We start from the raw sequence: 25,382 nt of genomic DNA on the forward strand, positions 1-25,382 counted from the left end.
AAATACTTACTTGGATGAAAGAAGGACACCCTCTCTCCCCTTTATTGTTTCTATTAGCAATAGAACCTTTGGCAAATGAGAACAGGGATGAAAAAGAAATTAAAGGATACTTTGGTATTCAAGTGTGTGTATGTGTGTGTGTGTATGTGTATATCTTTACATTCAAGGATTTTGTCCAGTTCCTTCTCCAAATCTAGTTGTCTTTTGATTTCTTGATTACATTCTCCATTCTGATAGATATAGAAGATTTTTAACTACAGTCTGCCCTTGATATCAATAGATTCTTTATCCAGAGACTCAACTATCCATGGCTTCAAAATACTGAAAAAATATAATTCCAACAAGCAAATCTTAATTTTGCCATTTTATATAAGGGATACCATTTTACTCTGCCATTGTATATAATGGGACTTGAGGATCCATGGATTTTGGTATCCACAGGAGGCCTGGAACCAAATCCCAGATGATACCAAGGATCCACTGTATTTCAATATTATTTGAAATACTTTATTGACATTTAACTTAGATTAGAGATTAAGGACACAAACATTCTTAACAATTTTTTACTTTCCTTTTAACATGCAAGAATGAATTATACAGAATACAGGGATCATACAACATATAAATGTGTTAAGAAGATGAATTTTGATCTCAGAATCTTACTACCGCTATTAAGAACTGCTGCAGACTTTTGACTAGTAAAGCACAGTCTTTACTCCTGTCTCTTCACTGCATTCTGCCATTTTTCTGGGCAGACAAGCTAATATCTGACAATGACATTTCACAAACTCAAATTAGTTTATCCTTGTCATACACATTCTGGTCAGAATCCTGTTGGTGAAACTAGCTGGCCTAAAGGAAGGTTACACAACCACAGTGCATTTTTGGCAGGATAGTGTGACATTGATGAGAAAAGGCAGAGAATGTCATCATCACCACCTGGAGAGAAAACTGCCAGCTCCTAGACTGCTTATTTCTGCACCTTTCTGAACCAACTACCCAGAGTACCTTTGACACTGAGGATCAACCTGGAAGCATGTATTGTAGAAATAATAATAATAATAATAATAATAATAATAATAATAATAATATGCTTTATTTATATACCGCTCTTCCGAGACAATCAAAGCAGTTTACAACATCATTTAAAACATTCACATCATAAAAACATCGTCTCAATGCATATATCAATAAAAAACAATAAAATCCAACATCAATAAAACAAGCAAACAATAAACAGGCAAGGAATCTATCAATTATGATTAGCCACTCGTATCAGGGGAGACAGACTCTATGAGGAGTCTGAAGGAAATGCTAACCGGAAGAGATAGGTCTTTAAAGACTTTTTAAAGGCATCCAGCATGGGGATCGTGTGAAGCTCTTCTGGAAGTTTATTCCAGTGCATTGGTGCAGCTGATGAAAATGCTCTCTTGTGAGTTGCTGCTAGTCTCACCTTAGGGTGTACTAATAAATTCTTTCCTGATGTTCTGAGAGTGCGGGGCGGACTAAATAAGCTTCTCAGGAGCCACCCACTTTCTCTCTTGACACCACCAGCAATCTTTCTTGCCTTACCCTACTCCTATTATGTCCACAGCTCTTTAGGTCCTGATACAACACATTATTCATGGCAGCATAATATAGAACACCAACAACATTTTGACTTCTTATTCTGGACTATGAGCAAGTGAAGTGCCAACACAGTGTCTGTTGCTCAGGCCATTGCACAACCAACTGTAAAACTGACTGTATGCCTGATTGCTTAATCGTTATGCAACAAGTTGTGTAACTTGCTGCCAGCTATTTGCATAACCATTATATAAACAGTTACACAATTGTTCACGTGCCTACAGACCACAGAAACAAGTGCATTGCCCCTTGTACAACTGGGGAAACTAAGGGAACTCTGCTAATATACTTTCCCCCTCTGCCAATGTTATTTTGGCTTTAGGCTATAATCTTATATATTATACTTTGTCAAGTCTAGACAAAAGACTGTAGAAATACCTTCACAGAATTTTCATCAGCAACCTTAAAATATTTTAAATTAAGTTTCACCAACAATTCTTGACCCGCAGTAATGCTTGCAATTGCGTATTTTGATTTTCAGGTTTCTAATTAAGATTAAAATTAACTTTTCAGCCTTATTCATTCCCACACAATTTTTATACAATATTATTTCTCTTACATGTTATCTTTCCTACATATTGAATATATTTATCTACGACACTAATCTTACAGTGTTGACAGCAGGAGAGATACAGCAGAAGTTGAAACAAATCTGTATTTCCTATCAATGTAGTTGACAGATAAGGGACGGAATTTTTTACCACCTTCTACTTCTTGTTTCAGAGTTGATTTAAGCTGCAATCCTATGCATGTTTATAATGAAGGAGGATTATTTCAACTGGACTTTGGACTTTCTTTCTAGCTGCACTCTGACTTTTCTTTGTGTCCTATGTTGAAACTAAATGGGCTTCAAGAGGCAGACCTCTTCCTCACTACCACCATGGAGCGTGGTAAGGCAGGAAAGACAATATTCTTTTACATATATGGCTTTAAATATGCCAGCTTTTTGTTTGTTGGGTACAACTTTTCTGTGCTGATTTACAAAATACATATCTAAGGAGATGTGGTCCTAAAGTCAGTCCTTCCTTCCTTAGCTGTTATTCTGACAGCAGAGATTATTTATTTATAATGGCCAGGATACAGTGTTATACTTCTGCCTGATCTGGCTTTCACCAGAACTGGCAATCCCCTCCCTCCAGTAACCCCCTCTCCAGCCCATAACTTTAGAGTTAGGAAACCCTCTAGACTGCCTTTATGCCACCATGGACAGTTACAGAGGAAGAGAGGGGGGAAAGAAAATCCCAGCTTTGTTGGCACTGGGTATGAAAAGATGGCATTTGATTTTGACTTTACAAATAAAACAAAACAAATTAAAAAAAAAAAGAGCTGGCCCTGCCAAAGCTGTTGTTGTGTGCTTTCAAGCCATATCCAACTGATGGTGACCCTAAGGAACCCTATCATAGGGTTTTCTTGGCAGATTTCTTCACAGAGGGGGTTTGCCATTGCTATCCTCTGAAGATGAGAGAGTGTGACTTGCCCAAGGTTACCCAGTGAGTTTCATGACTGAGCTGGGCATTGAACCCTGGTCTCCAGAGTCCAACACTCAAGCCACTATGTCGCACTGGCTGTCAGCCAAAAGTATACAATACACACACACACTGAGTCATAGCAGAAGGAAGGAGTAATGGAAATATAAAACTGTACAGTACAATAAAATTGTAAAACAAATTATACATATACGGTCAGCCCTCCATATTTGTGGCTTTGACTTTTGCAGATTTGATTATTTGTAAATTTGATTACTGTGTTCTCTCTAGGAATCTTTAGGTCCTCCAGCGTGACTCTATGACCAACTTCCACCAGAGGTCATGCCAGATTCCTAGAGTGAACACTTATCTAGGCATTTGTAGGTTTTCCAGCACAATTCTATGGTCAACTTGTGGCAGACACTGAACAAACGGTTGGTCTGGAGGACCTAGATTCCTAGAGAGGTCTTCTCTGAGGTTAAAAGAAGTATTTTTTATTTGTAGTTTTTCCACTTTCATGGGAACCTTGTGTCTTTAACCGTAGCGAATGCAGAGTGCTATCACTGGAGGATAACAAAACAAAAAACAAAACAAAACAAAACTATAAAATAAAGCAATCTGACAAACAAATACATTCAAAATATACACAATGATCAGGCAATATTAAATTAAAATTCCAAAAGGTTTGGAAATCTGAAGTTAACTCAGATCCACTGCCTTTCACATCTGAGGTTCAAATTTGTGAACAAGAGTATTGTCCAAGTAGGCAAACTAATATGAACATTCTCCTTAAGTAATCTTAAATATTGGAATTCCAAAATATTTAACATGGGAGAATAAACTTGAAGCTTTATAATTTTTGAGACCAGAGATAGGCAAAGTGCAGACTGCAGGTCTCCAGGTATTTTTATAAAAATGATGCATGGCACACATTCCTTTGTGGGGGGAAAATGCCTCTGTGTATGCATATTAGCATTGTATATTGTATACTATAAAATGATAATAAATTATCAAAGCAAAATCCTCATCACCAACATAGAGAATGTCAGGAAAATTTCTTATTCTGTTATAAAGATAAAAGCTATCCCGAGAATGTAAAATGGAAAAAGAAAAAAAATGAAGAAATCATTTTTTATCACAAGCATCAGTCAGTGGAAATGAAATGCAGTGAAGGTAAAATGAAATGCAGTGAAAGACATTTTCTACAACGGATTCAAAAAACACATTTTAGTCAAAATACATCATTGTAGGAGAACCCAGAGTCAAAAAAATCACAACTTTTTGATTACAATGGTAATGGCATCATCTGCAATGCCTTCTCAGACTTCCCTCTTCAACTGAGTTTAATTTCAGTCTTCATAGCAGTAGCAGAGCAAGATGGTGGTGACTGAGTTTTTCAGTAGCAATATATTGTCGGGAACCAATGCAAATAGGAGGGCTTGAGTGTGAATAGGCAGCTGTAACCCATTCGCTACCCAAAAGACAACCCTTTTCAAGAACACCACTTTTCAGTGAAGAAACTCAATGTTATTAGGGGCTATACAGCTGCCCCTTCTTCAGTTGGATCGGGGCCACAGCAACCGCACGCCACAGCCCCTATCTGGCCTTTCCAGGGTGCAAAAATGAGCAGTAAAAAGCAGATCAAACCTGAACTCTCCCTGGAAGCAAAGATGATGAAACTGAGGCTGTCATACTTTGACCACATCATGAGAAGGCACAACTCATTAGAAAAAGCAATAATGCTAGGAAACGTAGAGGGAAGAAGAAGGAGAGTAAGACTGTACACCAAATGATTAGACCCAATTGGAAAGGTCATGGGCCTGATCCTGCAGGACCTAAGCAGATCACTTGAGGACAGGGATCTTGCAGATGCCTCATCCATAGGGCTGCCATGAGTCAAGGACAATTAACTACAACAACCTGCATTTTATATTTTGGTATGTGAAGGGTACAAAATCACAAAGTGAGAGTCTTAGCATGGTGCAATGAGCTCTGAAGACGAATCTCTAGGGGCCTTTATTTATACCAGATATTTATAGGTAAACATGCCAATCATTGGGTTATCACATTGTTTATTATCAGTCTTGCGTATGCTCAATATCTATTACAAAGTCATAAGCATGAAATATACTAGTCTGTTCCATCCTTGTAAGCAGTTGGCAGTACAAGTTTCTTTTCCTCTTGCTAACTCAGCATGTTGGCTAGTACAGATCTCTCATGTCCAGCCACCCATCATGTACTCCCTGTGACTGTCCACCCATGTGTGTCTCCAGGAAATACTCTATAGGTATGTATTTCAAGTGTTTTAAATGTTTTTAAGTTAATGTCTCATAACCAGTATTTTAATTGGCTGTATGGTTTAATACTTTAAAAACTTTTGTACTCCATATTGTTCTAACTGTTCTTTCTTAATGTATATTTGGGAGAAAAGCTAGATATAAATCAAATAAGTAAAAAAATAAACTCACCCTACCAATACAAGTTTCATCATTAGAATTACAAATTAAACCAAATAGGGAAGAATTGATTTCAGGTTCTCATATATATATATATATATATATATATATGAAGAGAGACAGTGTTTCCAGAACCTGTAGCATTGCTCCTTTAAAAGGGACAAGATTCCCCCTAATGCTTCCTTTTTTGCAGCCTTAAATGGGTTACTAATTGCTTATTAAGACTTAACAATAGCTATTAGCTTTTCCCCTTAGGTAATTTTTTTCTTTCCCTTTGTCTTTCAAATTACAAGGATTTTTTTAAAAAAAGAACTAGGAGCAAGGCATTAGGAGCAAAACAAGGGCTTTAAAACAGACTACATCCAGAATATATTAGTCATACTTAACTCCATTTGAATTCATTGAGATTTATGTCAAGTCATCACAAACCTTTAACACTGATTTCAACAAACATACCTGCAATGAACAATACAATTCTATGCATGCCTCCTCAGAAGTAAGACCCACTACATGCAGTAGCACTTGGATAAGTGGATAATGGAATGCTATTTTATTTCAAATTGAAGCCAGTGTTATTAGGCCAAAGGCTAATGGAGATGGGAAAATCTATTATTATAAAAATACCAAATGCATCTGAGGAAGTAGACTGAAGTCTACGAAAGCTTGTGCTGCCAATTTCTTTCTTTCAGTTAGCCTCAAATGTGCTACAAGATACTTTTTTTTGTGGGTTTTTCAGGCTATGTGGCCATGTTTTAGAAGAGTTTATGCCTGACATTTCACCTGCATCTGTGTCTGGCATGTAAGAGTGTTGTCTGTGTATGTATGTTATGTGTATACACACACACACTGTGTGATCCTGGGCAGGTAGGAGTGATTTCCACGTTAATCTGTGTATTGTTCTGTTGTTGATGGCAAGGCCTCAGGGTAGGAGGATATGCAAAGAGGATTAGTGTCTGCTTAATTAGTGATCACTGTCTGCTGGGGAAACCCCTGACCTTAGGTGGTTTTCCATTTGCAGAGTCCTGATTTTGCTGTTTTTCAGAACTGGTAACCAAATTTTGTTCAGCAGTTTCTCCTTTCCTGCTGAAGTTGTTTGTGGATTTCAATGGCTTCCCTATGCAGTTAGAAGGGCTCCTGTACTTTTAACAATTGTAAGAAGGATTTTAGCTGGTGTAGTTTACCTGTTTCACCTGTTGAAATTTCCTTTTATAAACACCTATTAAAGATATAGCAGCCCTTTCTACTTTTTCATCATTATTGCTATTTACTTAGATCCTGCCTTTCTCCCAATATAAGGACTCAATAACGGGACTCAATTGGTCTTTTTAATTGCTCCTAGAGCAATGTTACAGATTCTGGAAACACTATCTCTCTTCCTCAGCCATCATATTAGACCTATATAGTTCAAAAATTGTGTAGAATCATAGGCTCATTCTACACAATTATTGTATTATATTTCATAACTATGGAATCCTGGGTTTCATAGTTTGGTGAGGCATTAGAGCTCTCTGGCTGAGAATTCTAAATGCCTTTCCTTATATCATAGATCCCAATATTCTATAGAACGTTGCTATGGCAGGTGAAGTGGATTATAGTGCTATAATTATGTAGTGCAAATAGGTCCCTACATTCAAATTTGTCCTCATTAGCTAATCATGGGGGCAACTATTTTACCTTCAGATACCTCACACAGAATAATTGAATCATAGAGCTGGAAAAGATCACAAGGGCCATCCGGTTCAACACCCACCTCACCCCGCACCGCACCGCCATTCAGGAATACATAGTTAAAGCACTCCTGACAGATGGTTACCCAGCCTTGGCTTAAAAAACTCCAAAGCAGACTCCATCACTTTCCAAGACAGCATATTACACTCCTAAGCAGCTCTACTGTCAGGATGTTCTTCCCAATGTTTAGGTGGAATCTCTTTTCCTGTACTTTGCATCCATTGCTCCTATTCTCTGGGGCAAGAGAAAACAAGCTTGCTTATCTTCAGTATGGTATCCCTTCAAATATGTAAACATATCTGTCATGTCACTTCTTAACCTTCTCTTCTCCAGGCTAAACATCCCCAGCTCCCTAAGATGTTCCTCATGGGGCATGGTTTCCAGACCTTTCTCCATTTTGGTCACCCTCTTCTGGACACACTCCAGCTTATGAACATCCTTCTTGAATTGTGGTAACCATGACTGGACAAAGTATTCCAGGTGAGGCCTAACCAAAGCAGAATAGAGTGGCACTATTACTTTCCTTGGTCTAGAGAGACACTATCCTTCTATTGATGCAGCCTAGAATCATATTGGCTTTTTAAACTGCTGCATCACACTGTTAACTCATGTTCAACTTGTGGTCTACTAGGATTCCTAGATCCCTTTCATATGTACTGTTGTCAAGCCAGCTGTCTCCTATCCTACGTCTGCATTTCATTCTTACTGCCTAAGTGTAGTATCTTACATTTCTCCATGTTGAAATTCTGATCCTGTTCTCTGGGGTATTAGTTAATCCTCCTAATTTATGTCACCTGCAAGTTTGATAAGCAGGCCCTCTATTCTTTCATCCAAGTCACTGATAAATATGTTGAATAGCACTGGACACAGGACTGAACCCTGTGGTCCCTACTCTCCAAGAACCCTTTGGATTCGGCCAACCAGCTAATTACAAATCCATCTAACAGTTGCATTGTCTAGCCCACATTTTACTAGCTTGTTTGCAAGAACACCATGGATATCATGAGAATAAAATGAGGAAATGCTATCCTGAACCCTTTTGAAGTAAAATAGGATATTTAGGAGGGCATGCTTGAAAGCAGTACAGTGCGCCCAAGTTAAGGGAGCTGCGCTCCGGAAGAAAACAATGGCCACGCTCCCGTGGTGTGCACCCCACGCGCCACTGCCATGCCACTGCGGCCATGAGCCCCATTCATTTGAATGGGGCTTGAGCATCCATGTTTTTTCCCTTACGAGGGGGGGGGGGACACAGAACGGATCCCTCTAGTGAGGGAAGGGACGACTGTATTTGTTTGACGCTATTCACACTTTCATCCAGCTTTTAGTAGATTTTTTAGCTTACAATGTTTCCATTGAAAAGTCGTATTTACTACCACTAAAGCTCAAGGGCATTAGTCCTGAACCTTAGGAGGAGAGCTTGTTTAAAAGATTATGAGAAACTGTACACCTGCTCCTAAATTCTCATTTTTCCCAATTATTTTTTGGATTGACTGTTATTTTGCAGGATATAAGGGAAATTATTATACAGGCCTACAAAATTGAGGGTAATAAAAACTTTTTAAAAAGATATGCTGATTTTATAGGCATTTGGTATTCTAAATCCAAAAATGACCTTAGATTTGCTCCACTGTGTAGTTTTTTCACAACTTGCTTTTGATGTTTCTATGTTGTAATGACATGATCCTGCAAAGAGTAAGAAAGGGTTTAGAGACTTGTAATAATTTCAAAACACTTCATTTTGCTGATATGAAACTCAAAAATGTGTTCAAAAATATTAAAAGAATTTGCATTGGAACATCAGTGTCTGTGCTTAATCAAAGGAATTGATAAAAATATTGAATATGTGAAAGAAATGTGTTTGGTAAGACATTTTTCTTGTGTATGTGTGTGTGTGTTTTAAGTGAACACCCCAAAAATACATTAAAAACAGCTACAATATTGAAAAAAGTTTTTTAATTGCAAGTCCATAGCGGCTGTTGTTGTGACTTCACTTCCAACTTATGGCGACCCTAAGATGAACCTTATTTTCCTTGCAAGATCTGTTTAGAGGAGGTTTGCCATTTCCTTTCCCTGATGCTGAGAGCATGTGACATGCCCAAGGTGACCCAGTGGGTTTCATAGCCGAGCTGGGAATCGAATCCTGGTTTCCAGAGAAAGAGGTTGGCAGCATGAGCTTTCGTAGACTTAAGTTTTCATAAAACGGCTATATCTTGAATTTGACCTAGTCTCCAGAGTTGTAGTCTCACACTCAAACCGCTACACCAATGATGGTGAATATTTTAGAGACCAAATGCCTAAACTGCAACCCAAAATCCACTATTTATCTCAAAGTGCCATGTCCCTCTGCCTTTCTAGTAACAAACTCTGGCAAACTCTGTGCTGGGGTGACAGCGTGTGTGCCCACAGAAAGGGCTCTGAGTGCCACCTCTGGCACTCGTGCCATAGGTTTGCCACAACTGCACTACACAATGCTGGCTCAATTATTGTTATTATGTGTTGTCAAGTCAACTAAGGGCCTGAACAGACAGGCCAAAATAAAGCTGCTTTGGGTCACTTTGGAGGTATGCTGTTTAAATGACACAGGCATCTTAAGAGGCCTGAGGCTGTGCCAAAGCTGCGCTCCAGGCCTTAGAACTGGAGCACGGCTTTGATGTGGCTTCCATCCTCTTAGGATGCACGCATCATTTAAACAGCACACTTCCAAAGAGACCTGAAGCAGCTTTATTTTGGCCTATCTGTCTGGCCCCTAACATATTATTACACTAATATTACATTTAACACTAATGCACAGAACATGGGAAATAAGCAAGATGAACTCCTAGTACAACAAAGCAAAGATGATATAATAGGCATCACTGAAACTTGGTGGGATGAGTCTCATGACTGGAATGTAGAAATAGAGGGGTATAACCTTTTTAAGAGAAACAGGCCAAACAGGAAAGGAGAAGGAATAGCCTTATATGTCAGAGACATTTACACCAGTGAAGAGATCCAGGACATCAATCCTGGAAGCCAGATTGAGAGCATCTGGATAAAAATTAAAGGGGAGGGAAACAACAAGGATGTTATTGTGGGAGTCTACTACAGACCCACAAGTTAGTCTGAGGAATTGGATGATGCCTTTCTAGAACAGATGACCACACACTCAGAAAGGAGAGATGTGATGGGTGACTTCAACTATCCTGATATTTGCTGGAAGTCAAACTCAGCCAAATCCTCAAGGTCTAGCAAACTCCTCACTTGCCTTGGAGATAATTTCATTGTCCAAAAGGTGGAAGAGGCACAAGGGGATGAATCAGCTATTTTGGATCTGATCCTAACTAACAGGGAAGACCTAGTTAATGGAGTGCAAGTGGTGGGATCCTTAGGTGGGAGTGATCATGTACTACTGGAGTTTGTTATACAGTGGAAAGGAGAAGCCAGGCATAGTCAGACACACATTCTAGACTTTAGGAAAGCTGATTTTAGTAAACTTTGAGAAATACGGGGGTGATTCCCAAGGTCAGGAATACTAAAAGAGTTCAAGATGGATGGGAGTTTCTCAAAAGGCACAATTTCAAACAGTTCCTTCCAATAAGGAATTAAAATGGGAGATGTCTCAAGAAACCAGGATGGATGACTAAGGAACTTTCAACTGAGCTAACTTTTAAACAGAACATGTATAAGAAATGGAAAAATGGGGAAATCATCAAAAGGGAATTCAAACAAATAGCTATCCTGTGTAGGAGTAAAATCAGAAAAGCTAAAGCACAGAATGAACTCAAGCTTGCTAGAGAAGTTAACAACAAAAAAGGGCTTTTTTGGGTATGTTCGCGGCAAAAGGAAGAAGAAGGAAATGGTAGGGCCACCGCATGGAGAAGATGGCAAAATGCTAACAGGGGACAGAGAAAAGGCAGAATTATTCAACATCTTCTTGGCTTCAGCCTTCTCAGAAAAGGAAAAGGGTGCTGAACCTGAGGATAATGGAGCAGAGGACAGAAATGGGGAATTTCAGCACAGAATAAGTAAAGAGAAAATACAGGGACTGGATGGCCTGTGCGGTCTCTTCCAACTATGATTCTATGATCTGGTTAATCTAAACGAATAAATTTCCAGGACCAGATGAATGACATCCAAGGGTATTAAGAAGAACTGGCAATATCGGAGCCATTGGCAATAATCTATGAGAACTCCTGGAGAACAGAAGAAGTCTCAGCAGACTGGAGGAAGGCAAACATTGTCCCCATCTTCAAAAAGCGGGGGAAAAGAGGATCCCAACAATAATTGTCCAGTTAGTCTGACATCAATACCAGGAAAGATTCTAGAGCAGATCATTAAACAGAGAATCACAAAAAGTCAACACAGGTTTCAGAGAAACAAGTCATGCCAGACAAATCTAATCTCTTTTTTGATAAAATTACCAGCTTGGTAGATGAAGGGAATGCTGTGGATATAGTATATCTTGAGTTCAGTAAAGCTTTTGACAGGGTTTCCTATGACATTCTTGCAAACAAGCTAGTGAAATGTGGGCTAGACAATGTAACTGTTACATGGATTTGTAATTGGTTGACCGGCCGAACCCAAAGAGTGCTCAACAATGGCTCCTTTTCATCCTGGAGAGAAGTGACCAGTGGGGTCCCACAGGGCTCTGTCCTGGGCCCAGTGCTATTCAACATCTTTATCAATGACTTAGATGACAGAATTGGGGGTATATGTATCAAATTTGCAGATGACACCAAATTAGGGGGAGTAGCTAATACCCCAGAGGACAGGATCAAGATTCAAAATGATCTGAACAGACCAGAAAGCTGGGCCACAGCTAACAAAATGAATTTCAACAGGGAGAAATGCAAGGTACTGCACTTAGGGCGGAAAAATGAAATGCAGAGATATAGGATGGGTGACACCTGGCTGAACGAGACTACAAATTGAACATGAGTCAACAGTGCGATGCGGCAGCTAAAAAGGCCAATGCAATTTTAGGGTGCATCAATAGAAGTATAGTGTCTAGATCAAGGGAAGTAATAGTGCCATTCTATTCTGCTCTGGTCAGGCCCCACCAGGAATATTGTGTCCAGTTCTGGGCGCCACAATTTAAAAAGGATGTGGAGAAACTGGAGCGTGTCCAAAGGTGGGTGACTAAAATGGTGAAGGGTCTGGAAACCATGCCCTATGAGGAACGACTTAGGGAGCTGGGGATGTTCAGCCTGGAGAAGAGAAGGTTAAGCGGTGATATGATAGCCTTGTTTAAATATTTGAAGGGATGTCATATTGAGGAGGGAGCTGACTTGTTTTCTGCTGCTACAGAGACTAGGACCCAGAGCAATGGATGCAAGCTACAGGAAGAGATTCCACCTCAACATTAGGAAGAACTTCCTGATAGTCAGGGCTGTTCAACAGTAGAACAAACTCCCTTGGAGTGTAGTGGAGTCTCCTTCCTTGGAGGTCTTTAAGCAGAGGCTAGATGGCCATCAATTGGGGATGCTTTGATTGGATTTCCTGCATGGCAGGAGGTTGGACTGGATGGCCCCTGCGCTCTCTTCAAATTCTAGAATTCTATGATATTGTCACCTATGCCTCCGTAAGGTGCAGTCTCAGCTGGACTAGTAGGAAATGACCATGCAGTTCTGATCCAAGACATTGAACTTTTATTACAACCCCAAACGAAGAACTTGAGCGCTCAAGGGAGCCTTTTGACAGGGACCCAGATGTACAGTGAGTACAGGCTTATTATATACAATTTGGTCTCAACACAGTTCCTTCCTGTCCAATCAGCAGTTGACAACACATTTATAAACAAATAAAACTTTTATTTCTTACCCCGTTTTTTTGTGAAAACAATCAAAGCGGCTTACAGTATTAAAAGAATACACTATATATACAAAATATACAAAATATCCCCCCCCCCTTAAAAAAGAATTAAACAGTTTAAGGTTAAACAATTAAAACAATAGCGGTAGGCAGAGTCATCAGATATATGTGGGGGTCGCTACATAGCCGAGTATTTTATTATGGGAAGGCCTGCCGGAAGAGATCCATCTTAACAGCTTTCTTGAAGTCTAGATTAGTGATTTATTTGGTTCAGACATTCAGGACTCCTCTGCTCATAACTACTACTATGCCGATTTGGGCCTAGTCCACTCACAATATGGTGGCTCTTTGAATGAGAGGCCTCCAAGTGATACTATCAACAGCCCTGCTCAGGTCTTTGCAGACTCAGGGCCAGGGCTTCCTTGATTGGATTTATCTGTCTGCAATGCAATCTTCCTCTCTTCTTGCCATACATTATTGTCTTTCCTGGTGAACTGTGTCTTCTCATGATAGGGCCAAAGTACGACAGTCTCAGTATCATCATCTTGGCTTCTCTGTGGAGAATTCAGATTTGATTTCATCTAGGACTCATTTACAGTACCCAGAGATTCTGCATCCGTGGACAAAGCCATCCATAGCTTGAAAATATATTTTTTTAATAATCCAAGAAACAAATCTTGATTTTTGCCATTTTGAGTACAAGGGACACAATTTTGATATAATCGGACTTGAGCATCAATGAATTTTGATATCCACGGGGGTCCTGCAACCAAATCAAGTGGATATTAAATGAAATGGATACCAAGTGCTCACTGTACAGACAGCCTTCAACACTTGTGGCTTTGACTTTTGTGTATTTGATTATTCACGGATTTTATTAATGTGTTCTCTCTAGGAATCTCCAGCAACTGCCAGGAGTTGCACTGGAGGACCTAGAGAGTCCTCCATTGCAATTCTATGGTCAGCGTTTTGACCAGAGAGTTGTGCTGGAGGACCAGAGATTCCTAGGGAGTGTTCCCTCAAATTAAAAAAAAAACAGTGCTTTTTTATTGGCGGTTTCCCCACTTTCATGGAAGCCCTGGGCCCCTAACCCCAGCAAATGTGTATGGTCCTCTGTATCTGTCTTTTTGGCAGTCCACAGAAAACATTTTAGATCTTCTTCTTATCTGCTTTCTTCACTGTCCATCATTATATTGTTGTGGTGGTGTGCCTTCAAGTCTTTCCTCAGTTGTAGCAACCCTCTGGTGAAAGTATCATGGGGTTTTCTTGGCAGTATTTGTTCAGAAGAGGTTTGCCATAGCCTTCCCCTGAGGCTGAGAGAGCTTGACTTCCCCAGGTCACCCAATGGGTTTTCATGGCTGAGTGGCGATTCAAACCCTGATCTCCAGAGTCATAGTCCAATGCTCAAACCACTACGCAAAACCGGTTCTCCATTATTATGATGTAATAATGTATTATATCATAATAATGATATACAGTAGCCCCTCTCAATTCACAGGGATCAGTTCCTGCAAATATTTAAGTCCCATTGAAAATAATGGTGTGTGTGTGGATGCCACCACCATTTTCTCCCTCCCCACTCGTCCCTTCTGTGAAGAGCAGACTCCAAGCCTGTGAAAAGAGAGGGACAAAAGTAATTATGGCGGTTTACAGACTGCCCCTTTGGAGGGGCCTGTACCCGCCCCTTTCCCCTACGGATCGGGGCCTCAGCTGTCACAGCTTCAAGCCCCAAGGACACCCCAACACTTGCCCTCTTTCTCCTTTGTGTCGCTGGTGCAGCCGTGTAAAGGCTGTGCCAGCGACACAAAACCAGGAAGGAGCTCCAAAATGGAGCTCCTTCTGGCGCCGCGGAAAGGGCACCATAGGCACCCTTCCGTGGTGCCAGGACATCATGTCAACGCTGCTCCGTTTGGAGGTGTTGTGGCCGTGACGTTGTAATGGCGGCACCCATATGGACAGAGTGCCACCATTTTGTACGTACTGAAAGAGATGCCCCAGGGCAACCCTAGTATGTACGGAGTATGTACTAGGGTGCCCTTCTGGAAAGGGCCTATATTACTTTAATAATAATAATTACTGTTACATTACTAATCTAGTATAATTATAGCCTATATGTGTGTCTGTGTGTAGTATAATATCCTAAGTATAGCATAATTATATATATATATATGTAGTATAATTATATTAAAATAATAATAATAATATATTACATCCTATTAATTGTATTATGTTATGTAGTATAACTTTATGAAAAAATAATATTGCTATATTATGTGCTATTAATTATATTATATTATGTAGTACACTTATATGAAAAATAATATTTTATATTACCTTCTATTAATTACATTATATTATGTACTATATATGAAAAAATAATATTGCTATGCTACATTCTATTAATTCTATTATGAAGTATAATATTAAAAATAATGTTGGTATATTAGTGCTATACAATAATAATAATAATAGTGTTATATTATGTTCAGTGAATTATATTATGTAGTAAAACTACATGAAAAAAGAATATTGCTATATTACATTCTATTAATTATATTACTTTATGGGGGACTATATTAGAAGGAAAAAGGGCGGGGCCACGCCAAGGGGAGGAGCCAACCTCGGGCCAATAGGAACGTTAGGATGCAGAGGGGCGTGGCCAATAGCAACGTGCCAACCAAAAGGGGCCAACTAAAAGGGGCGTGGTCGCGCTGGAGTAGTGAAGGGGCCGGCATCGGGAAGGTCGTCATCGCGGGGGCGGGGCTAATTGCCACAGAGAACCTACCGCGCCTCAGGGAAGGCGCTACAAGCCTGACTGGAGCGGAGGGGGCGGAGCTTCTCCTGGCGGATGAAAGGGGCGTGGGAGGAGGAGGGGGCGGGACCTGGGCGGCCGTTGGGCTGTGTGCGTTGAGAGGCGGTTGCGCACGCAGCCCTGAGAGAGAGAGAGAGAGAGAGGGGGGGACGGCCGAGGGAGGGAGGGAGGTAGGGAGGGAGCGGCGTTTGTTGGCTCAACAATGGAGGCGTCTCCGGCCGGACCGGGGCCCTCTTTGGCCGCTCCGGCGGCAGTGCTAGTAGCATCGGCGGCGGCGGGCGGGGAGAACGAGGCGGAGAGCCGCCAAGGCCCGTCGGACTGCCGCCTCAACCTGTTGGACACTTGCGGGGTGTGCGGGCAACACATCCAGAGCCGGCGGCCCAAGCTGCTGCCTTGCCTGCACTCGCTGTGCCTGCGCTGCCTGCCCCCGCCCCACCGCTACCTCATGCTGCCGCCCCCCTCCTCGGGCCCTTCGCCCGGGAACAGCGGAGCCAAGGACCCTCCGCCGCTGCCTCCGCCGCCGCCGCTGCTGCTCCAGCCCTCGCCGGCCCCCTCCTCCTCCTCCTCCTCGTCGCCAGTCTCCGCGCCGCCCTCGCCGCTCCACTGCAACCCGGGTAAGAGCAGCCCCGGCCTGGCTTTGTTCCGCTGGGGGAGTCGGGGGCCTTTGAGGAGAGCAGGGGCCAGGGTCACCAGGCGTCCTCCTTTCCCAGGACGCGTCTTCCATTTCAGCCTTCCAGTCCAAGGGGAAGGCTCAAAATGCCCTCCACCTAGTGAGACCTAGCACCCTCCTTTTCCAGGACATGTCCTACATTCCCCAGGAGGAGGAATCCCCAAAGCATCTTCCATATTCAGGGTGACCAGGCGCCCTCATTTCCCAAGAGACATCCTCCATTCAGGGCCACCTTTCCCAGGACACGTCCTACATTTCAACCGTCTATCTGCCCAGGAGGACTGTCCAAAAGCAGGACTAAGAAGCATGAATGTATATCTATAGGAGTGTAACAAACAACTAAAGCAAAGTGGGAGATCCAGCTCTGAAGCCCACTTTGTGGGGAGTGTGCAGAGCCAGAGAGAGTAGTGGCCTGAGCCCTGGACTGTGACTCTGGAGGCCTGGGTTCAGTTCCCAGCTTGGCCATGGAAATCCACGAGACAAGTCACACTCTCTCAGCCTCCTCTGAACGCACCTTGTCAACCAAATGCCTTTGGGGTGCCATTGCTCAGAGGTGACTGTGAAGAAACGCTGTGGGAGGTGTGGAGGGCAGGCGACAAGAGGAAAGGATAGCTAGTGGATCTTCATTTTAAATTCTCTTTTAAGAACAACAATAATAATAATGTTTATTTCTAACGCCCATTTCACAAAAGGGCAGATAATAAAACGCAAGAGTATAAAATACTAAGTTAATACGCTAATGTACTAAAACAAAGTAAATACTAAAATTGGAGCTACTCCCCTCCCAGTATTTATTTCAGAAGGAAGGCCTAGCGTTGATGTTCCCTTTGTAGCCTCCTTCCTTCCCCTCACTGTCATTGTCGTTGTTGTTGTTGTTGTACATCCTAAGCTAGCTGGATAGTGTTACATTGTTTGATTGTATTTGGTGCTTTAACGTATATATTTGCTGTGTTGTTGTGTTTTTATCCTGCAATTGGCACTTGTTGTAACCCGCCTTGATCTGTGGAAAGGCGGGCTATAAATAAATATTTTGTTTATTATTATTATTATTATTATTATTGTGATAAGCCCCAGCTCAAGTTTAAGCTCAGGTTTTTCCATGGTCCAGAACGATAACATCCCAAATGAAAGCCCCAGTTCTCTCAGCAAAAAGTACAGTGGGCCCTTGCTATCTCCTGGGGTTTGGTTCCAGGACACACCCCTTTGTGGATACCAAAATCCGTGTGGATGCTCAAGTCCCATTAAATGCAATGTGCAACAACATCCCATATTCACAAAACAGCAGTACCTTTACGGGGCCCATCAAAATGCACAAAATACGTGTTGCAAGCTTTGGAAGCCCCCGCTGGCTTCTTCATCAGGCAAAGGTGTTTCAAAGAAACCATGCAGGAGAAAAAAGTTAAGACTCTTAGTCCCAAGTCTGTGCCTTTTCTCAGTACTGTATGTTGTGGCTGTTCTCAATTCAAGTCGCCTTGGAGGCACGTTTCCAAAGCTTTTAACGTGTATCTTGTGCATTTTGGTTAGCCTCATAAAGGTATTGCTGTCTTGTGGGTACATGGTCAACATAGCTACCCCTGGCTATGATTTCTGGTTCTGTGGTAGTATTTTGTCAAAGTTGCATGAACATATTGAGACCCTTGGATGCGCGAACCACAGAGAGATGTAGGTTGAGAAGAGACCCAAAAGTGTGCAGGGGCTGCATCCCTAGAAGTGAAAAGCAAACAATAGTGTGTGGTTGTAAGCATGGAGTGATGTGATGTGGATTCATTCTGCTTCTCAGTAGAGCAGGAAATGGGGAGGAGGATGAGATGCAGTTGAAAACTCTGCCTTTAGGAAGGGAAACCATAATTGACTGCAACTTCCTATTGTTTATGCCCAGCATCCTGTGTTTAGTAAAGGTGTGAGCCAGGAAATCCCTACTAGAGCATAGCCCCCGTGAAATGGCCTCCTTATTAGTAAGCCCTGTTGAAGTCAGGTATTTGGGCAAAACAGAATGGTCCAAAAGGTAATTAATTGTTCTATTAACATCTGTGTTGGGAACTGATACTTGAACCCTCCCCCCTTTTTTTGTGCACTTGATGACTTTCAGTGAGGGACATCTAAGTCCATTGTTTGCTGACAAGCTGATGTTTCTGTGCTTGTGTTACCTTATTGTTGGGTGAAAGATAGGTTCAACTTCAGGATATTTTGCTATTAGTGGAGATAAAGAATGAAATAAGTGTGTGTGTATGCTCTTGTAAAACACAAGCACAAAGAGTCATCTTTTCCTGTTTGCATTAAAAGGGACAAATTTGTGTCTGATAAAATTGTTTATTATACTGTATACTCTTGGTATTTATTTTATGTATACCCCAATCTTTAGAAAAGCTCACAGAACGGGTTACAAATTGCTAATTAGACAGTCCCCAGGATATATATCTCTTGAGACTCTTGAAGCCATTGTCATTATCATTAACCTGAATTAATTGTTTCTACACATCACATAGTTTTAAGCATAACACTTATAGGAGTCATCTCGTTCTTCTTTTAGAAGTTGCATGTAAAATGCTCCCAGTGATGTTTAAATTTTTATACATCCTTAGTAAATACATATTTGGTGGTTTAGCTACTTCTTACTTGTATAAGTCCTTCTTATAGTATCTTATTAGTATATGACCGGGGTGGTGGTGAGCAAATCGCAACTGACTCCCAATTAGTTTATAGACTAATATGCAGTGTGAAGGTGTGGACTTGGCTAGATTGAGCAAATGCACTGTATTGTGCAGCTGAAGGAGTTCTTAATACAGTAAAAAATTGCAAACTGTAGGCACTTATTATTATTACACAGAACAAGCCATGGATATAAAAATAGTGAGGCCCAGTCTCCTAACTGCTTAAGATTACATAGAGGTGTTTGTTTGATACTAACTTCATCAGTGATATGAGTGACTGTAAACTATGTAAGGCAGCATACATAATATCCTGTATCATATTCTTTATAATTTAAACTAGATGTTATGTACAGACTCTATTCTGTTATTTACATCAGACATCTCTGTTGGCTACGATGTACATGTGCACTCTTAAATACATTATATCATAACTCATATGATAGCTGTTTAGCTGTGGTTCTATTACTGTATACTGATTCAGGTGAGATCTGTGAAACAAAGTGCATATACAATCATTTGAAACTTGAAATCTGTACTACTTCAGACTTTGATAAAGAAGAGTTTTGTCTGGATGTCACTAACTTTTCCCCCTGCAGACTGTTTACATCACTTCATTTTACATCCTTAGTTTTGTTGTTAGAAGCTAATAGAGTATTTCATTGCCAGTGAACTGCCCTGAAAAGGGGGAAAAATTCTCTCAAAGCAAATGGGTTTATATCAGTACCTTTATGAGTACTGTAACATTCAGAAGATAGTGTCTGTTTTTATTTAACATATTCATGCATATTTATAAATGCTACTTCCCCACTTTTATAATTTAAAATCATAAATACAATAAGTAAGTCCAAATATGAACAGATGAGTCAAATTGTAATGCAGAAGTCATACTATAACTCAGATACCTTCCAAACCAATTATATTTTACACTCTTTGGAAATAAGGGAGAGTGGGACAGAACAGCCTTCAAATCTCATCAGGTGGTGTTGGGACAATTACAGTAAAGGCTTTGCTCTTCATTAGAAATGTCCTTTCCCAACAAAAGTATGTACAGAAGGGCCTGGTCTCTGGAACATGGGGCAGAGGCAGGTTCTGAGAATTGCTTCTCCAGGGCAACATTTCTCCAGTTGGTCACTGCAGGGTTGGGAGAATCTGTTTATGTATTCTATTCATTTATTTAGTTAATTTATACCCTCCCTTGCTCTATCTGGAATCCAAGGTGGCTTACAGTGTTTTTTTAAAAATTATGAAGTTAAAACCTTATTTACAAATATTAAATATTAAAATCGCAGTATGTCAGTGTATGTAAAAATGAAACTGAATTTCACTGTACAGAATATAGATGCTGGATGATGCAACACAAGTGAAAAGTTGCAGCTTGGTGATTGACATGGAGTGTCATCAATCACACCTTGTAGAATATGCCCACGATGGCACAGCAGACATGATGCGAGCGACTGATGTAAGAGGACTGTTGCAGACACCTGTGTGAGGTGATCATGTAATGGAACAAGTGTATTAATATGGGTGTGACCTATGTTCTGTGTGGGTTGCTGTTAGTAGATGGTTGGTTGGATAGTTGTTGGTTTATATATAGTGTTGTAAATATTCTGTAGTAAAGTTCTGTATGTAAAACTTGGAGACTCTCAGATAATTTTTTAGCACCTTGGACAATTATAGGTGCTGACAGTACTGCTGAACATTATTATCTATTTGCATGTGCTCAAACAGAAAGACCACAGGTAATGCAGGGCTGTGACACAGTATTTTTAAAAAATGATAAAAAAGGCTTAAAAACATTTTCAAATGTAATTGGTATGTGTCTATGTAAATCAACCAATAGCTCACAATTATTTTAGTTGGTTAACCTAAGCTGTACCAGAAAACCATGCCTGCTGAACATCAGGAGAACAGACCCCTGTATAAATATTCTGATATTTGTTATATAGAAAACATGATATTGAAACCTTTTACTAATTGGTAAATCATGTTCTCTCAGTTCTTGAGAAATCAGATTTTAATTCTATATGGCGTCCTATACAATGAAGGAAGAAATGAGCAGGTGCAATAGAAATTCATACAGGTGGTGGCTTGCTGTGGTGAACAGATAAATGGTGCACTTTCCTTCCATGTAAAGCAGATTTATAATTATCATTCATTTATAATGCACCAGCACTGTATATGGGGCTTTACAAGAAAAAGAACAAGAAAAAGCAGTTCCTTGCCCTCAGGCATAGGATCTAAAGACAGGGCACACAAGGAAAGAGGATAGCAGTGAGGGAGGGCATCAAGTCCAGCGGATCATGCCTCTTGTCTCACTCTGAGGCCATGGCAATGGCAGTTGGGTTGGAGAGAGGGCATTTCATCTTCCTCGGTTTTATGGCTTGAGACCAGTGAGTCTTGGTGTATTTTTAAAATGGCTCTCAGTATTGCAACCTCCTCAGTACCTCTCCTGCCTGCTGTTGAGCTATTGGGTTGGATTGAGGCCAGTAGCAGTCCCCTGCACATTTTCATTGCATAGATGTGTGGGAGCTGGTTAGAAAGCAAGGCTGCAACATGTAGAGTTGAAGGGAAGAAAGTGGTAGCAGACATTCTAGTCTGAGGGAAGGAAGTGGAGGAACAGCAAGGAAGACATTCGAAAAGGATAGATGAAGCAAAGGAAAAACAGAGGGGGCTACTACCCTGTCTTTGGCTCTGACAATGGTCACTTCTTTCACCTCAGAAGAACAGCCTGGGACTGGACATTAGCAACAGGAACTAGAAAACATGCTGATGTACATCTACTTGTTGGGGCATAGCAAGAAAGTGGGGCTGAATTAAGATGGCTGGGATAGAGCCATCTGGTGAGAGGGGCTTGCTTCTCTAGGGGAAATGTACCAGAGGATGATTTCAAAAAATTAGAAAAAGAGATAAAAGGTTAATATTTTTAGTCAGAAATGACTTGAAGGCACACAAGAGTCCTAGGAATCCCTAAGTACACCACAAATTGAACATGAGTCAACAGGGTGATGCAACAGTTAAAAATGCCAACCTAATTCTAGGCCACATCAATAGTGTCTAGATCAAGGGAAGTAATAGTACCACTGTATTCTGCTTTAGTCAGGCCTCACCTGGAATACTTTGGCACCACAATTCAGTAGGGATCCTGACAATCTGGAGTGTGTCCAGAGGAGGGCAACCAACATGGTGAAGGGTCTGGAAACCATGTCCTGTGAGGAGTGGCTTAGGGAGCTGGATATGCTTAGCCTGGGTAGGAGAAGATTGAGACGTGATACGATAGCCCTGTTTATGTCAGGATGGATTGCATTCAGAGTGAAAATGTCCTAGATGCAGCAATATGGAACAAAGGTTAGAGTAACCAGAGTTCAACAGGAAGCCATGATGACAGTGCATAGTGAAGTGAGCTGAGTCATAGGAAGCTGATGACACAACGGCATGACATGAAGTCATCAATCATCAATATTGCAGAGTCATGGCACACAGGGGACAGGAAACTGTTAACACACCAGTTGGGGGGTTGGACCAGAATCTGCTGGTGATTGTGTACATAGGGAAGGAGGGCCAATGCTCTCTGTGGTTGGTGGATGGTGGCGGAGCATTATGTCAGTTGGTGTAAGTACCTGTAAATATTGCAACCACGATTAAAACCCTCTTAAAGAGAACTCAGCAGTTGTCGTATCTGCAGCTTCTGTGTGGGAGAAGGATTTCTCCAAATTCCATTAACTGTACAGCAGACCTTTTCTTGTTCCTGGCACAACTCTTCTGCGTGTGGACTTACATGCACCCAGGTCTTGCATACACCAGCAGTTTAAATCAGGGGTCGGCAACCCCGGCCCTCACATCAGGCGAGCGGCCGACCGCCCCAGCATGGTCCTGCCCCCCGCCGCCAATCTCCTCCCCTGCTTGGGCCCCATTTTTGCCTTGGCTGCAGGCTGGCGCGCTCCTCCACCTGCTCTCCCACAGTGGCCACCCACCTCCTTTTTTTGGGCGCTGCCGTCGCTCATCCGCCTCTTCCCCCTCCTCCGCAGCCCACCTGCCTCCTCCCCTGGCTAATGAAGGCATTCCTCCTCCTGAGGCTGGAGCTGAACAGCCCGCCCCTTCTCTCAGGCTGGAGCCGTGAGGGCTGGCAGGGGCGGGGCGTTCAGCCCCAGTCTGCCCCCATTGGCCAGCCAGGCTCGGAGGAGGAGTCCTCCTCTGTTGGGCTGGGCTGCAGCCGAGAGGGAAGGAAAGAGCCATTTCCTTTGCCCTTTTTTGGTGCCAGGGAGGAGAGGATGAAAGAGGAGAGGTGGGTGCCCATTTACAGTATTTATTTTGGTTAAGTTGGCTGTTTCAAATCCATTTTTTTCCAGTACATTTTATTTAATTAAATGTGTTTTTAAAGTCCATTTCTCCAGTATTTATTTTAATTAAATGTTTTTAAAGTCATTTTTTCCAGTATTTATTTAATATAATGTGTTTTTAAAGTCCATTTTGTTGCAGTCTTGATTTTAATTAAATGTGTTTTTAAAGTCCATTTTTTGCAGTATTCTGCGTTAAACAATGGTGGTGTGTAGTGGTGGTGGTGGTGGGGTGGTGGTGGTGTGGGTTGATGATGATATGATGAATCATCAGTTCCTGAGACATGCACTCTTCTGACGGAGACAGTGTGACTTTCCAAAGTGCATTTCTGTGTATTTTTCGGTGCTTTTAATGCTAAAAGGTTGCTTACACATATTAGTGGTGGTAGTGATGATGATGATTTGATGATTCAGTCAGTTTCTGAGACATGCCCTTTTCGAGGTGAGACAGTACGACTTTCCAAAGTGCATTTCTGTTTTTTTCGGTGCTTTTAATGCTAAAGTCTGCTTTAACAATGATTAGTGTTCGGCCGTCCCCTTCGCCGAAGGCCCCTTGGAGCCTGTTCGGCCGAAGGAAGCGGCCGAGAGAGGGCAGGCACAAGCCTCCTCCTCCCCGGGGGCTTTGGCAGCCCTGAGGTGTCCTTTGGAGGACACCTCAGGCCTGACAAAGCCCCGAGGACAGGAGCGGGCGCGCGCCTCTTGCTCCTGCCCTCACGAGCCCTTACTGGTCTCAGCTGTCTCTGAGAGGCAGCTTGGGGCCAAGGAAGGGCAGAGGAAGGAGCGCGCTGTCACCCACTCTCCCAATCCCCCCCCCCACACTTCTAGCTGTCTCTCAGACAGCTGGGGGCCAGGAAAGGGACAGAGAAAGCTCCACCCCCCGCATCGGCCCCGCCCCTGAAGGGTGGAAGTCCCCCTCCCGGCTTCGCCCCCCCAGTTGTCTGAGGGACAGTAACCCGCCCCCCCCCCCGCTCAAAAAGGTGGCTCCCCTGGTTTAAATATTGAAAGGATGTTATACTGAAGATGGAGCAAGTTTGTTTTCTGCAGCTTCAGAGAATAGAGCAGGGAGCAATGGATTCAAGCTACAGGAAAAGAGATTACACCTAAACATTAGGAAGAACTTCCTGTCCATAAGAGCTGCTTGGCATGGACCTCACCCCCCAGAGTATGGGAAGTCTCCTTTGGGATTTTTAAACAGAGGCTGGATGGCCATCTGTTTGGAGTGCTTGATTGTGTAGTCCTGCACGGCTGGATGGGATGGCTCTTGAGTCTCTCCAACTTTGTTTCTAAGAACAACAAATTAGTAATGGCGCTTAATGCCAAATTGTACTTCATTTGGTACCCACTCCTGTGATTGTGGTAATCCATAGGGGTACAAATTTGAAAACTCCTGATGCAAAGAATATTTGGGTCAATGTTTGCGGAAACCAAATAAAGGATTTTTTTTTTAATTGATTGGATCTGCATAGACAGTATATTTTACTCTGGAGAAAAATAATGCATTGTTAAGTCCCAGTATCCAATGCTTGGACCAGAATTACTTTGATTTTGAGGTTGTTAGGATTTGGATATCCGCATATACATTGAAGATATCTTGGGAGATCCAAGTTTAGTTATGGAATTAATTTATATTAAGCGGATAAGAAGAAAATCAACTTATTCAAGATGAGGTGATGGACAAGAATGTTGAGAATACTGGGATGAACAAAAGGATGAACAAATGGAAGCCAAGATGATCAAACTGAAGCTGTTGTACTTTGGCCACATTGTGAGAAAGCATCACTCATTAGAAAAGACAATAATGCTTGGAAAGGTAGAGGATAGTAGAAAGAGAGGAAGACCAAACGCCAGA

General features: G+C 41.8%; 1 protein-coding gene across 6 annotated transcripts in view; it reads left to right on the plus strand.

The window, feature by feature from the left end:
• Positions 1–16,028: 16,028 nt before the first annotated feature.
• The window catches only part of TRIM24 (tripartite motif containing 24), a 66,937-nt gene continuing 57,583 nt past the window's right edge, over positions 16,029–25,382 (plus strand). For all 6 annotated transcript variants that reach the window (XM_042468346.1, XM_042468348.1, XM_042468350.1 and 3 more), the window contains exon 1: positions 16,029–16,492. In XM_042468346.1, the coding sequence (XP_042324280.1) occupies positions 16,081–16,492 (412 nt within the window). In that variant the 5' untranslated portion in view covers positions 16,029–16,080. The remainder of the gene's footprint in view (positions 16,493–25,382) is intronic.

The sequence above is a fragment of the Sceloporus undulatus genome, chromosome 5, assembly GCF_019175285.1.
Source record: "Sceloporus undulatus isolate JIND9_A2432 ecotype Alabama chromosome 5, SceUnd_v1.1, whole genome shotgun sequence".
Lineage (NCBI taxonomy): Eukaryota > Metazoa > Chordata > Lepidosauria > Squamata > Phrynosomatidae > Sceloporus > Sceloporus undulatus.